A 15,554-nucleotide genomic window follows, 5' to 3' on the forward strand; every position below is an offset into this window, starting at 1 on the left:
TTGCACGCCGCGAAACAAAGAGGCAAGAAAAAGTCTCCTGCCTCTTCGGCAGCTGCAGACTTTTTCTCGTGCACCCTCCCGGCTAGTTGTGGTGCGCTAGACCCTTCAGGCTGTGTTCACGCAGCCAACCCCAGTCCTCTCCCTGGGATCCGACCGAAGCCCGCGCCTCAGCTCCCAGCCCCCGCCCGCCCCGGCGGGTGAGCAGACAAGCCTCTCGGGCTGGTGAGTGCTGCTCGGCGCCGAGCCTCTGTGCGGGAATCTCTCCGTTTTTCCCTCTGCGTCCCTGTTGCTGTGGGATCCGCGCTGATAGCCGCGGCTCGCGCCCGTCTCTGGAGCTCGTTTAGGCGGCGCTCTGAATCCCCTCTCCTTGCGCGCCGCGAAACAAAGAGGCAAGAAAAATTCTCTTGCCTCTTTGGCAGCTGCAGTCTTTTTCCCGGACTCCCTCCCGGCTAGCACCGAAGCCCGAGCCCCAGCTCCCAGGCCCCGCCCGCCCCGGCGGCTGAGCAGACAAGCCTCTCGGGCTGGTGAGTGCTGGTCGGCACCGCTCCTCTGTGCGGGAATCTCCGCTTTGCCCTCCGCACCCCTGTGGCTGCGCTCTCCTCCGTGGCTCTGAAGCTTCCCCCCTCTGCTACCCGCAGTCTCTGCCCACGAAGGGGCTTCCTAGTGTGTGGAAACCTTTCCTCCTTCACAGCTCCCTCCCACTGGTGCAGGTCCCGTCCCTATTCTTTTGTCTCTGTTGTTTCTTTTTTCTTTTGCCCTACCCAAGTACGTGGGGATTTTCTTGCCTTTTGGCAGGTCTGACGTCTTCTGCCAGCGTTCAGTGGGTGTTCTGTAGGAGCAGTTCCACGTGTAGATGTATTTCTCATGTATCTGTGGGGAGGAAGGTGATCTCCGCGTCTTACTCTTCCACCATCTTGCCCCTCCCTCCCAACCTGAATTTTTAATGTTGGCAACTTTTTCCTTTGGTTTTTTTTTTTTTAAGCTGTAAGGGCCAAAATGCCTCTAAGGACCAGATCTGGCCAAGAGGCCACCAGTTTGCATTAAAGGCACAAACATGCACTAAAGAGCTCTAAACAGAACAGGAATTAGGCCTTTGGTTTGCCTAATTGTTGGGACTTTCATCCATACTGTTCAAAGGTATATGCCCTTCAGTGGGACAGCAGCGACCCAGAAAGTGTGGGTAAGGTACAAAAATTGACCTCAGATGCTCTTCCATACAGTCTCTTCTAACCTCTACCCACGAGTTCTTTTATTTCATTCATGCCCCTCAACCCAACAGACTTGTTTGGTGCTGTTTCTACAAATTTATTTATTTATTTATTTTTGGCTGCGTTGGGTCTTCGTTGCTGTGCGCGGGCTTTCTCTAGTTGTGGTGAGCGGGGGCTACTCTTCGTTGCGGTGCGCGGGCTTCTCATTGCGGTGGCCTCTCTTGTTGCAGAGCATGGGCTCTAGGCGCGCGGGCTTCAGTAGTTGTGGCTCGCGGGCTCAGTAGTTGTGGCACACGGGCTTAGTTGTTCCGCGGCACGTTGGATCCTCCCGGACCAGGGCTCGAACCCTTGTCCCCTGCATTGGCAGGTGGATTCTTAACCACCACGCCAGCAGGGAAGTCCCTGGTGCTGTTTCATAAGCAGCTTTACAAGCCATTTAAAATGTTATTAGAGGCCTTTGGCAAAATAATATAATGGGCCAACTTCCCAAGGCAAGTAAGAAGAAAATAGGGAAAAAAAGAAGAAAGGAAAGGAAAGGAAGTCAAAAGAAAAGCACAGCAAAGGGGTAATGGTCTTACATAACCTAATACGGCTACGTCTGCTTCACATCTCTGGAGAAAACACAACACAGAGCAAAGATGTTCTAATGGGTTCATCTATCACAGACTTGCAAATATACAGTCTTGACGTTTTTCATTTTGGCCGTACCACACAGCTTGCAGGATCTTAGTTCCCCAACCAGGGATTGAACCCGGGCCCACGGCAGTGAGAGCACTGAGTCCTAACCACCGAACTGCCAGGGAATTCCCTTCAAGTCTTGACTTTTAATGGTCCCGATTCCTTTCTTTCTCTTTACCCACTGACTTTGACCTTGGACACTTCTAGCATCCAAAGCCATCCCAAATGCCCCAAGCCTCTTTCCTGATGGCCTTACGCTAACAGAACCAGTGGAGGGAAACCCAGAGGAAGTAAAATAATGAGTTTAAGTTGGGCCTTTCCTATGTCCTTTGTGAAGATAAGGATTCAGATATAAGAACTTTGTGGCCATACAGATGCACATATAGCTTTGAATTTCTCAGTAACTACTTTGCCTAAATGATATGCCTGTCACTCCAAACCATGGATTATGCAATTAGTCAAGAATCCATAAGAAAACCAAGAGCTCAGAAAGTATTGGGAAATTCATTCATTCATGCACACAGTAAGCATGTATCAAGGCAGCATAGAATAAAAGGCTTGGTAAAGGTACAGACTTGGGCTCCAGACCGCCTGTCTGGGATTGCCCCTTACCAGCTTTGTGCCTGGTACACGTTAGTTAACTTCCCTAAGCCTGCACATCCATCTGTAAAATAAATATAATGATAGTAACTGTCACCTAGATTTATTAAAAGTATTAAATATGATACTCAGAATGCACAAAGCACATCTTCAAATAACGTGCACTTCCATTATTCCACTGGAATGTAAGCTCCACGTGTTCAGAGATTGTTTTCTAATTTATTCACAGCTTTTCCACCAGGGCCCAGCACAGGACTTGGCCTATATTTAGTGTCCAATAAATAACTGTAGAATAGATTAGGAAACAGCAGACAGGGCTAGGAAAGGAGTGACTGCGAACTTGACCCAGGCTTCCTTGAGCAAGTTTTATTTAAACTGAGGGGTCACTGAGCCACCGTGGGGAGGGAAGTGGTTTGGATGAGAAAGCAGGAAGAACAGTGCGACAGAAACAACTGCACACAGAATGCCTTGAGGTGGGACAGAGTCAAGAGACGAGATGACACGTCGGAGAGAGGGCAGAGGGAGGGGCGGCCCGCATGCCGTGACCCACAAGGGCTCTGAAACAATGCTCTTCACTATCTCCAAGTCACCACCTGGATGCAACAGCCTACACTGGCACTGAATGCCCAACTTTCTAATCTTTGCTCCTTCCCTTTGACAATGACATTCCACACCAACATAGTTTATTAGAAAAATACTGACGGAATTGAAATTATGAAGACCAAAATAAATGACATCACGGGGGACAGTATTAACACGCAAACTTATGAAGTTAGAAAGCCAATCAACTCAACAGTTCCTCACTTTCAATGTATTTTGTAAATGTGTGTGTGTACATGTGTATGTGTGTGTCTTTAGGATATTTAAACATTGCTAAAAGCAGAATGTATCTTACCCTCAACATGTATATTTAAGATAATCTTTTCTTCTCTCCATCCCTGTCACAGGGGTTATTAGATCAGTATTGATTTTTCACTTTTACGATTATATATTATAACTGAAAGAATGCGGTACTTGTCACACTAACATTAGGCAAATCATAATAGCGGCTGCAATGGATGTAAACAAAGGTAAAGGCACAGGCTTTGTCTTTGAGGAGTTTACAATTTGTCTGGTTAGACAAGATCTACATATGCGAACGGGTTCAAAGATAATGTAATGGTAGAGTGAGCCGTTACAGGTCAGAGGAACAATCAAGAAAGGAAAGGTAAGGGCTTCCCTGGCGGCGCAGTGGTTGAGAATCCGCCTGCCAATGCAGGGGACACGGGTTCGAGCCCTGGTCTGGGAAGGTCCCACATGCCGCGGAGCAAGTAGGCCCGTGAGCCACAACTACTGAGCCTGCGCGTCTGGAGCCTGTGCTCCGCAACAAGAGAGGCCGCGACAGTGAGAGGTCCGCGCACCGCGATGAAGAGTGGCCCCCGCTTGCCTCAACTGGAGAAAGCCCTCGCACAGAAACGAAGACCCAACACAGCCAAAAATAAATAAAATAAATAAATTTTTTAAAAAAATTATTTTAAAAAAAAAGAAAGGAAAGGTATACTTGGGAAGAGAGGTGGGTTTGCGCTAGACAGCAAAAAAGAAAATCAGTCAGCCAAAAACCTGGGAGAAACAGATCAGAAGCACCTCGCAGAGAGGGATACAAAACTAGGAGCAAAACCCTGCAGAATGTTGATATTCTTCTGTCCCTGAAAGTGAGGTGAGCAAACGGAGGAGCACCCCTCCCCACCTGTGGCCGCAGCGATGCCAAAGAAAACACACACACAGAAACTCAAATGAAGTAAACAAGAGGCTTAACCACATGGGATCTAGTAGCTCCATCTTGAAGAAAAATCCGGAGAGGAGAGAAGTTAGGAGCTTGTAATCCGAACAGGGGTTCTCTCTCCATTGGCACAGCTAACATCAGCAATACCCGGATGGCCAGATCCTCCTTTGTTGTGGGGACCGCCCTGCACATTGTAGGATGTTTAGCAGCATCTCTGGTTTCTACCCACTGGACGCCAGTGGCGTCCCTTAGTTGTGACATTGATAACTGTTCCTTGGGTGGCAAAATGCCCCCAGCTAAGAATCACTGAAATAGATCCAGATGAAGGGGATGAGGGAGCACGTGACTTATGCTTAAATGGAAAAGAGGCTGCACACACAGGCAGCTTCTGGGTTCAGGGGAGGCTGCCTCACTGCAGACCGTGCTGAGGTTGGGGTAAGGAGTGCACCCTGCACCAGTGGGTCTGCTTTGTCCTGCGTGTTCCAATTGTTGGCATTGCTGCCTGGTTGATCTCAACTTGAGAAGAGATGGCGGTTGACTTTGCTAGTGCCGTGTGTGTGTGTGTGTGTGTGTGTGTGTGTACTGGCTGAAGATCAGGCCAATCTAGGCTGTCAGGTGAGACTGTTTGCCTGGGCTTTGCTGCAACCAGTAGAGCGAGATATGGAATCAACACGAGACCCCACCGGATGTGCCACCCAGGCTTCTGAGCAGGAGACAGCTCTGTGAACATCGGTCATTCACACACAACTTTCATTTGTTTGTCAAACCTTTGTGTCACCTATTTAATATTTTTAATCAACTCGCTTTTTTTCCCCTCTTAAACAAATGTGTTGTAAATGGAATCATCAAATCCATAGCATAAGCCAGTATGCTCTGCCGTAAATTGAAAGCAGACATGTACATAAATACAATGAAAATAGAGTTAGTAAGTCATTAAACTCTTGTCTAGGTCCTCTTGTCAAAGATCCAAGCTGGAAGTTTGCTTACTTCTCAGTAACACTGGTCAATTAAAAAGTGTTAGACGATTCGAGTGTTTAAGACATGCCAGCACGCCCACTGAAACGTTTCTGTATAATTTAATCAAAAAGATCAAAAAGGTAATTGAAAAGAAAATGACTTCATCACTGTAAGAGTCACATTCGTTTAACACTACGTCTCTATCACCTAAAATCATCTCACATTTTGAGGAACTACAGGTGCAGTTTGCAGAGTCCTGCTCTGGGTGGTGTGGGAGACGAGACATTTCCATCCCAGCTCCCTCGGATGCTGGAATCATGACCTTGAGCATGTTCCTTGACCTCCTGAAGTTTCAGCAGCCTCATATTTCAAATGTGAGTCATAAACTCACCCAAACTTCAGAAGGTGGTGGGAAATCGTGTTTTATATTTAGCAAAGGATCTGACATCAAGTAAACATTTAATTAGGATTTGTTGTTGTTATTTGAACCCTTTAAAATGTCAAAGCCAATGAGGATGGGGTTCTCGGGGAAAACTTCACAAGGGCCACATCTTTGCCCAGAAGGAAATGTGGGTGATCGCATCCCAGGACAACAGTGGGGAAGCAAGAATAAGATGCATGGGAGCGGAAGGTGTGTGGCTGGGGGGACGTTCACGTCTGAGGCTCACGGGCGTGTGAAAACAGAGTAATAGGATCCTCTTCCTCGAGAACGGAATTATGAATTCAGGCAGACAAAGTCTCCCTTTAAGAAAAGAATCAGCTTTCATTGAATAAAAACCATGATGCGAAATAGCGGGTGTTTTATTTCTCCAGCTCCGGGAAGTACACAGTGTCGGTCATGGAGTGTTAGCAACGCCTTAATAAAGCTTCCGAGCCAAGCAATCAGGATGAAGACAAAGGTCCCAATTCCGAGTGTGCCTTGCTACATGCTGTCCTTTCTCCTGTGGTTTCATCTTCAATGTCACCAGGCTTCCCAGGACCAATTCCCTTAAATGTGTACACAGACCATCATTATCACTTTTTAGATACACATTCGAACCTTCTGTCTGTGGACTTGAAGGTTTGTGGGGAAAAGAATTAACTATCCGAAGCCATACAACATGGCTAGAATAAAAGCGAGTGGTGACTTATTACTTGCATCTGTTCTTAATCACCTAACATGTAAACAAAGTCAAAGAAAGATGACTTTTTTTCTTCCTTTTATGCTTTCTCATCTTAAGCCATGGCTAGATCTAAGTCCTTCTGTCGAGGATGCATTTTCCCTCATCCTTCCTGCTGTAGCAGTTTATAAGGAGCAGGTTGCAAATGAAGTGCCAGTCTCAGTTTTTAAACCCAAATATAATGTGTAGTTTTACGAATCCCTGACGGGATGAAAAGCCAATTTAGGGAAATTGCTGAACGAGCCTTGACGTTAACGTGTCCAAAGCCGAAGTCTGATCATCGTCAGCCCAGCTCCCCGGCCCCCCGATTTAGGAAGCTCTGCAGTAGCAGCCACTCCTGGGGGGTCGTGAACCCCTCTCTTTCTCTCCTAACCCACATCCAAACAGTGAGTAAGTTCTTTTGGCTTTAGCTTCAAAACACTTAAGCCCACGTTCACTCACCACTACCAGCATCGTTGCAGACACCCTTGTCCCTTACCCTGAACACGACGATGCCCTTCTAACTGGTTTTAGCCATAGAGAGTCTAAAAAGAAGTCAGACCATATCACTTCTTTGCTTAACACTCCCTGTGTAGTCAAGAATTTAATCTTGTCCAAAAAGAGGTCTGGCCTTTGCCATGGGCTCCTGGGAGGTCATTTTTGTTTGCCTGGGGTTCTAGGCAAAGAGTAACAATATGATTTAGGATGAGCTTTGGGTCACATGGTATCTGTGGACCTGGAGACTGAGATCATCCATGTGGGCAATCAATGAATCAATCAATCATGCATGTGATGGAGCCCCAGTAAAAACTCTGAACGCTATGGATCGGGGAGCTTCCCTGGTTGGCAACACTCTGTATTGTCACACATTGACACCAGGAAAGTAACGATGCCCTGGCCCTACAGAGAAAGGGTAACAGAAGCTCCATGTCACCTACTTCTCCAGTCCCCACCCCAAGCACTTCTTCTCTTGGCTGATGGTAATCTGTATCCTTCTCTGTAATAAACTGTAACTATGAATTTCATAGCTTTCAGTGAATTCTGTGAGTCATTCTAGCAAATGACCAAACCTTAGGTGATATGGGAACCCCTGAATTTGCAACTGATGTCAGAAGTGAGAAAGGTCTTGGGGACTGTTCCTTCACACCATGTAGTCGTCCAACTACGCAGCCCCCAGTGGCTCCCGTCTGACTAAGACTAAAAGCCAAATTCTTTACAATGTCCATCAAGCCCCACGTGGCCTGACCCCGTCGCATCTCCACCTCTACCACGCATTGCTTCCCCCTCACTTTTTCTGCTCCAGTCTCGCCGGCCTCCTGGCTCTACTTTATGCTCTGCTTCCCAGATACATACACTTCCCCCTAGGCACCTTCTCCCATCCTCCTACTTCTGGCTGGAATGCTCTTCCTCCAGATTCCTACGTGGCTCACTCTCTCGCCTCTTTCAGGTCTTTATTCGTACATCACTGACTTAGCAAACCCGGTCCTGCTCACTCTATTTAAAACTGCACCCCTCCTTTGACACTTTCTATCGAACACCTTTATTTCTCACTGTGGGACTTACACATTCTAAAATCTATTGTACTTTTTCTTAATGTTTGTTATAGTCTGTATCCCCTCCCTCTAGAGACTAAGTTTCATAACAACAGAACACGTGTGTTTTATTTATTGCTGCATACATAGTGCTTGGAACCACACCAGGCTCTCAGGGTACACTCAGGGAATGTGACAAAAGAAGGCACGATTCATTTTTTACTAGTCCTTTACTAGAATTCTGAGGTACTGTCATACATAAAATGGTCACATACACTAGTGGGCCATCACCTACGAAAAGATGGTCGCACCACGCAAATAGCCAACAGGTATATGAAAAATGCCCCACATCACTAACCATCAGGGAAATCAAAACCACAATGAAATATCACCTCATACCTGTTAGAATGGCTACTGTGAACAAGACAAGAGATAACAAGGGATGGTGAGGACACAGAGAAAAGGAAATCCTTGTGCACTGTTGGTGGGAATGTAAATTGGTGCAGCCACTATGAAAAATGGTATGGAGGTTCTTCAAAAAATTAAAAACAGAACTGCCAAAAGATCCAGCAATTCCACTTCTTGGTATATATCCAAAGGAAATGAAATCACGATCTCAAAAGAGATATCTGCAACCCCATGTTCACTGCAGCATTATTTACAATAGCCGAGACATAGAAATAACCTTAGAGTCCATTGATAGATGAATGGATAAAGAAAATGTAGTGTGTGTGTATATACATGGACACTGGAATACTATTAAGTCGTAAAAAAAAAGAAGACAATCCTGCCATTCGTGACAACATGGATGGAACCTGAGGGCATTATGCTAAGTGAAGTAAGTCAGACAAAGAAAGACAAACACTGTATGATCTCACTGACATGTGGAATCTGAAAAAAGCCAAACTCATGGAAACAGGGAGTAGAAAGGTAGTTTCCAGGGGTTGCGGGAGGAGGAAAAGGGGAGATGTTGGTCTAAGGGTACGGACTTCAAGCTGGAAGATGAGTTAAGTTCTGGGCATCTAATGTACAGAATGGTGACTATAATTAAAAATACTGTATTGTACACCTGAAAGTTATGAAGAGAGTAGATCTTAAATGTTTCTCACCACAAAAAAAGGTATTACGTGAGGTGATGAAGGTGTTAACTAACCTTATTGTGGTGATCATTTTGCAATACATACATGTATCAAACCATCACCTTGTACACCTTAAACTTAAACGATATTCTGTATCATTTATACCTCAATAAAGCTGGAAAAATAAATAAATTAAATAAAAAATACACCTTAAATTTTTTTTTAAAGACGGCCACAAGACAGGAGGCATTGGTGAGTGTCTAATTTCTTTTTCCGAAGGTCACAAGAAAGTCATCCTTTCCTTTAAGGATTTCATATGCTAGAACCAACCACAGAAGCTCAAAGGTAAGAGGGGACCTAGCTAAGCTTCTTATGATGGCCTTGTCTTGTCTGTGTTCACACCCACACACCTAGCACAGTGTCTGGCAGAGAGCAGACGGGCAATAATGAAAGATCTTTAAAGATGATGATTAAAGAGGTTACTCTGTAGAGTGGAAAGGGGACTCTCCCTTCTAATTTCACACACGCCTCCACTCAAGCAATATTTATAATACAATTATAAATGAAAATTTATAAATAAAAAATCTAAAATTATTTTTTAGATCGATGCTAATGAAGAATGAATGGCCATATAAATGGCACAACTGTAGTTTCTGTTTTCTTTCAAAAGAAGAGAATTTCACTTCCTCTGAGCAAGGCTGTGTGGGATCTAACGCATTTGTATTTAAATTTCTCTATTCAACATAGTAGGAAGCGCCAAGTACATTTCATTTGTTAATTTGCTTTCAATCCTTTAGTAAGAATGAGTATATGCTCCACAAAATATTTAGAAGTGAGGGATTACTAAGTAGCTTAGAATCAAGAAGACAAATAGAGAATATCCAAAGGTTTATATAAGAATAATGGTCCTTTTACCTGTACACTCATCTACAGTTTTCTTCTCCAATGAAGTTATTTCACCAGTTAGAATTGTTTTTAGAGTAATATACACAAGACACAGATGATTTCTTTTCCAAGACTGTTCAGATGTCTTTACATCCAAAAAAAGCCTTTTTCACCAATCTGTGCACTCCATTTAAGGAAAAGAATTTGTATATGCAATGTCAATTTTCACATATTCTTGGCACAGCTAAAAGTTTCTCTTAAAACGATGTCAAAAGCACGAGAGGGACATTCTCTGGCTGGTAAAGAGAGGCACGCACGTGTGGTAATTATTCACCACTTTCTGCCAAATGTCACCTGAGCTGCCCTCAGCCCTGCAGGTGCGAAACCGAGGGCAGTCATTTAAATCAGTCAGGAGGTAGGGCAGAGCCTGACACTGAAGCACTGTGAACTGGGCAGCCAGCTGTGAAATTCACAGGGAAACTTACTGGACACCTGCCACCTTGCTTTAAACAGTAACGTTTCAAGAATAGTTCCATGAGGGATGTTGCCGCAGTTAAAACTTCATGTCAACTGGACCTTCCCATTAAAAAATCAGAGACCCTGCCAATCTGATGAGCTTCACTGAAGCCTCAGGGCATTCCAAGTGGAAAGAAACAAACAAACAAAAAAACTAGAAAAAACTCAAATAAAATAAGCAATGTGTCTCTTCCCCCATCCCTCCCCCCCAGATAAGCTAATTGTTCTTTATCTCCAGGGGCAATAAGTGGCAATTACTTGTGCAACTGCACTTTACTAAAAAGATTATATTTCAACTGTGGAATTCTTCAAGGAAAAAACAGAGGTACGGTCAGAATTGCCTATATTGGGGAAGAGAGGGGGAAACAGCATCTACAAGACCCTAATGACCTTTGATCATGATACTGCCGCCCAGGAGAGATGAACAATTCTGACTGTAGGTGCCTGCACTCCGAACTAAAAGGACAAATAGGAGGTTCCAGAACTAAAGTAAACTAAGACAATTTATACATAGTGCTGGTTATGCAGTATGCCTTCTCTTCCTTAGCTCTGTAGAGTTCATTCAGAACTAGGCTAACCTGGTAGAGTGGTGATACTCAGCCTTCTTAGAAATCTGTAGGGTTTGGAAGTAAGAAGAGCTGAGTGTATTCCTGAATCCACCATTTACTTACTGGTCTCGTGCCTTTGGATCAGTCGCGCAGACGCCCAAGTTTCCCCTTAGGATGAGCATAGTAATATCCCCTGGTTTATATGACCAGCAAATGGCTTAAATGAGACAGTGCATGTAAAATGCTTAGTACAGCAACTTTCGTATAGTAAGGGCTCAATAAATATCAGTAATTATTTTCAATGGCTGATATGCTTGCTAGAGCAGAGTTTTTCACCTGGATAACTGGACCTGATAATTCTTTGTTGTGGGGCTTGTTTGTGCAGCACACGTTGTGACAACTAAAAATGTCTCCAGACATTGCCAAACGTCCCTTAGGTGCAAAATCACCCCTGGTTGAGAACCACTGTTCTGCATCTCAGCACCGTTATGAGTGATATTATTCATTATAGTCAAATAGCTGCTTCACCCTATTTGCTTTGAGCAATTATTAAATACTGTATTGGACACAGTTTGTTAGTTATTTTTTAAACCTCACATCCCTTCTGATGCTGTCAGTAACCTCTTCCTGCTTTGGGAGAACCACGCCCATTCTATCTGTACCCTGTGTGCTTTCCATAAAGTCCTCAGTGCAGTTCCTGACACGTAGTGAATGGAATGGTCAACATACGGTAAGAATCTATCTCTCTTCTATTGGCTGACGGTGTGAGAAGATCTCAAAGCTCCTGGAAGCCCCGTGTGGAGCAGAGTGAAGCCACCTAGAAGGAACAAGACTATGAGATAAAACCTAGGGTCCCCATTTGGACTCTGAATCAACCCAACCCTGAAGCCATCCCTGCTCCCTGGACTTTGGGTTCTGAAGGCCGACAAATTTCTTCTCTGCTTGTGTCAGTTTGTGTTGACACAACTGCCTACTACCTGCCAGGCATTATGCCAGGTGTTTGTATATGTACCTTTATTTACTCTTCATGGCCACCTTGTGAGAGAGATAAATTATACCCATTTTACAGGTGGCCAATGGAAGCTCAGAGAGTTAGGTCATTCACTCAAGGTCCCACAGCCAGTATGTGATTGACTATAATTTCATTTCATTTCCTCTACCTCCCAGCCCAGTTTATTACGCTTGCCCCATTGTCAATCTTGGTGTGGCGAAATGGGCCATGCAGCAGGAATAACACTTAGCTCCAAGTCTAACAGAGGCTTTGCCTAGACAGAGCAGAACTTTGCCCAAGGTCTCGGGAAGATTCTCTGCATTCTAGAGGGGAAATGTTGTGACGTTTTCGCAGACGCATGCTGGATATGTGAAAACTATCTGCCTAGAGAGACTTAACTCCTGTTCATCTATCAACGTGAGACAGGGAGAAAATTATCTAAGTTAATATGACACTGCCTTATTTTGAACACATCCAAAAATAGCCAAGGGAAAGAATTATCTTCACTAATAAAGTAAGGCAGATGTGAAACCTTCACACTTGGGGGAACATGAATGATCTTATTATCCTGAGCATCTTGATGGTAACTATAAAAATTCATCTTTATTTGAGTTTCAGGCAAAATATAAAATAGTATGATTACCTTGCATTTAACACTGCCTGGATCCTGCAAACCCAGTCCTGTTCCAAAAGTTATTATGATAAAACCTCAAAGAGACTATTAAGCGAAGCCCAGCACCTTCTGGGTCATCTATATGCATGCATTGTTGCTTTTGCCTAAGACCACCCCAGAAGGAAGTTATTATTTAGATAAACTTACAAGGGAAGTTAAACACTTGGTCCGTGGCCAACAGCTAATAAAGAATAGAGATCAGGACCTAGGGTCTCTCTGACTCCCAAACCAGTGCTCCTTAGGCTATGAACCACACTGTTTGAGAAATGAGTGAGGTCCTAAGAATACATTCCCGATACTCGTCCTTCTGATTATTCGTTCAATCTCAGGTTTGCACCAGCCCCATAAAGCATGACCACTGAGCAAGAATGCTGCTCAAAATCAATAAATATTCTAAGTCCCTACCATATCTGAGGCACAACACTGTGTGGTATGGGTTGTAGGTATTACAATCATCCAACCACTGGAGTTCCTGGAGAAAATACCCAAAAGTCAGACCATAAAGAGACCAAAGTCATGAACCAAAAAGCTCCTTCATTTCCCGAGTCAGCACTTTATGACTTCTGGTCAAAGACCATTGGAATATTTCTGAACTTCATGTCTCCAATATATCCTCACTTTTCTTCCACCATTTCTTTCACTTGAGGTCCTTCAATATCTCCCCACATCCACATCTGCTACCTCTATCCTATTATTTACAAAATATGAACACGATTATACAATATACACACACACACACAAACACCTACTTAAAAATCTATACGGTTTGCTATCACACTTGGGGGAAATATCAAAGTCTTTAAAATAATCTCCTAGATCCTTAGCAGTTCTACTAAATGTCAATATGAAGAAGTTAAACTTTTGCAAGCTATGAGCAGTATTAAAACCTGGAAGATTGAGATAATTTTTAAAGAGTTTCAAATAGTCATGAGATACTACAAAGGTTTACTAAATTTTTAGCCTTTGGAAGTGACAATAAAAAGCCATACATACCCATTTCCTATTACTATTTCCTATAAATAGAGTGAATCAGAGAAAAACTGAAAAATATGAATGTTGGAATAAATGCTGCTCCAAATAGGCCCCAAACATCTTGATCAATGCAGAATTCTTCTGCACATCAATGTGAAATATGAGGTGTACAGTCAATAGAAAAGTCTATTTTCTATGATAAAACATCTTTCATACCCAGATTTCACTGGTTACAGTTAATACATAAATAATTTCTGAGGGAATTCCCTGGCGGTCCATTGGTTAGGACTCCGCACTTTCACAGCCGAGGGCATGGGTTCAATCCCTGGTCAGGGAACTAAGATCCCACAAGCCACGCGGCACGGCCAATAATAATAATAATAATTTCCGAGACTGAAGCAGGGAAATATACCCACCTTCCCAAACAAATTCTTAATTTTCTATCAAGATTTTCCTATAAGGATAATAAGTAAGTAATTCTGACATAAGAAAGACGCTGCACTGAAGATTAAAGTTTTATTTGCTAACTTGAGAACCTTTGTGTCTCTGGGAGATTCACCAATGCATTTCTACCATTTCCATTTCCAGGTACTTAAAATTTAAATAGACCAAAGAAGAGGTGTGTGGAAAAGAAGAATTTAAACACTTTCTAGGATAGTTGTAAGAGCATCAAATTGATCATATTTCTGAAAAGTGAATTTTAAATGATTGGGCTTTGTTTATAATGGAGTGAACAGATGAATGTGAGTGCAGCATTACATGACGTGAACCTGGGGAAAAAAATGTAGAAAAACAGTCATGAAACTCACCTCCCTGCCTCAAAAGTGAACCAAGCAGCATCTCGTCCATACCGCCGCAGGGCGCTTAGCGGCCAAGAGATGAGTTTGACTCTGGGATTCTGGACGTCCCAAAGACAGATGTGCTCATATGTAATCTGCAAGGCACATTCGCCATGTACATCTAAGTTAGGAGATGGCATCAAATACACATTGAATCTCTCTGGGAGAAAAACAAAAGGTTAGTCTAAAATCCCCAGGAATAAAACATCAAAGACATTGTAGGAACAAAGAGGCATTTCAAAGTAATTCAAACTCTTATTCTAGGTTTTGGTTGAATATTCAGGAAGATAAACCTTTCTCATAAATTACCAGTTCCAGAAAATGATTTTTTTAAATGAAGACCATATTAAATAACATAATAATGATACAGTCTGGTTGTCAACATACATGCAACACTATTTATATGAGCAAAGATCTTTTTAGAATTTTTTAATTTGCATAACAAAAATTTGTATGCCAGTAAAAGACTAAAGCAATGAAACCATTAAAAACAATTTTTTTCTTGCCAAGTACATGTTAATTACACCCACACTTTTGTGTTCACAAAAGATGCAGGTGCAAAATAATTGTTGCATGGTTTAATGATATTAAAATTATATTGATCAATTTATAATTTTCATAACTAAAGGAACACAACTCTACCCCAAATTATTTAAATAAACTAATACTAACTAATACTATGCACTTAACTGACCAACAGTTTGGAAAAATTCCAGTAGATCTATTTGAACTAGTTTTAACAAAGAGCTCTCTTTAGCCAAATACCGGAAAGAAATATTCATTTGCTTATTTGGATGACTGTTAACATTTAACCAAGATTGCTCTGAATAAACTACTTGGCTTATTATTGCAACTGAATTTTCATCCCCACAGATACAGTCATGGTATTTCTATTACATTTCTAGAAAATTCATTAATTTAGGAAGCTATAGAGTCAAAATTTTAAGTGAAATATGAACAAAAATATTATTACTATAGCAAACGCACTTTTATCTATCCATTGTTATGGTAGATTGCCTACATCTGAGAAAATAGTGTGGCACTAATAATATCACTGGTATTCTAAATTAATTGTTTTATAATAAGGAAGTCATTAGAATTTCCATAGACTTTAGTTGAGTAAATAGGAGTGCCAAGATTGTGTTCATAAATGTATTCAAGCATCTATTCTTCAA

At 42.7% G+C, this 15,554-nt stretch overlaps 1 protein-coding gene across 2 annotated transcripts in view; it reads right to left on the minus strand.

The window, feature by feature from the left end:
- Window positions 1-15,554, minus strand: part of DOK5 (docking protein 5) — a 156,284-nt gene that overhangs the window by 43,337 nt on the left and 97,393 nt on the right. For both annotated transcript variants that reach the window (XM_061208425.1, XM_061208426.1), the window contains one exon: window positions 14,350-14,539. In XM_061208425.1, the coding sequence (XP_061064408.1) occupies window positions 14,350-14,539 (190 nt within the window). The remainder of the gene's footprint in view (window positions 1-14,349; window positions 14,540-15,554) is intronic.

The sequence above is a fragment of the Eubalaena glacialis genome, chromosome 13, assembly GCF_028564815.1.
Source record: "Eubalaena glacialis isolate mEubGla1 chromosome 13, mEubGla1.1.hap2.+ XY, whole genome shotgun sequence".
Taxonomy (NCBI): Eukaryota; Metazoa; Chordata; class Mammalia; order Artiodactyla; family Balaenidae; genus Eubalaena; species Eubalaena glacialis.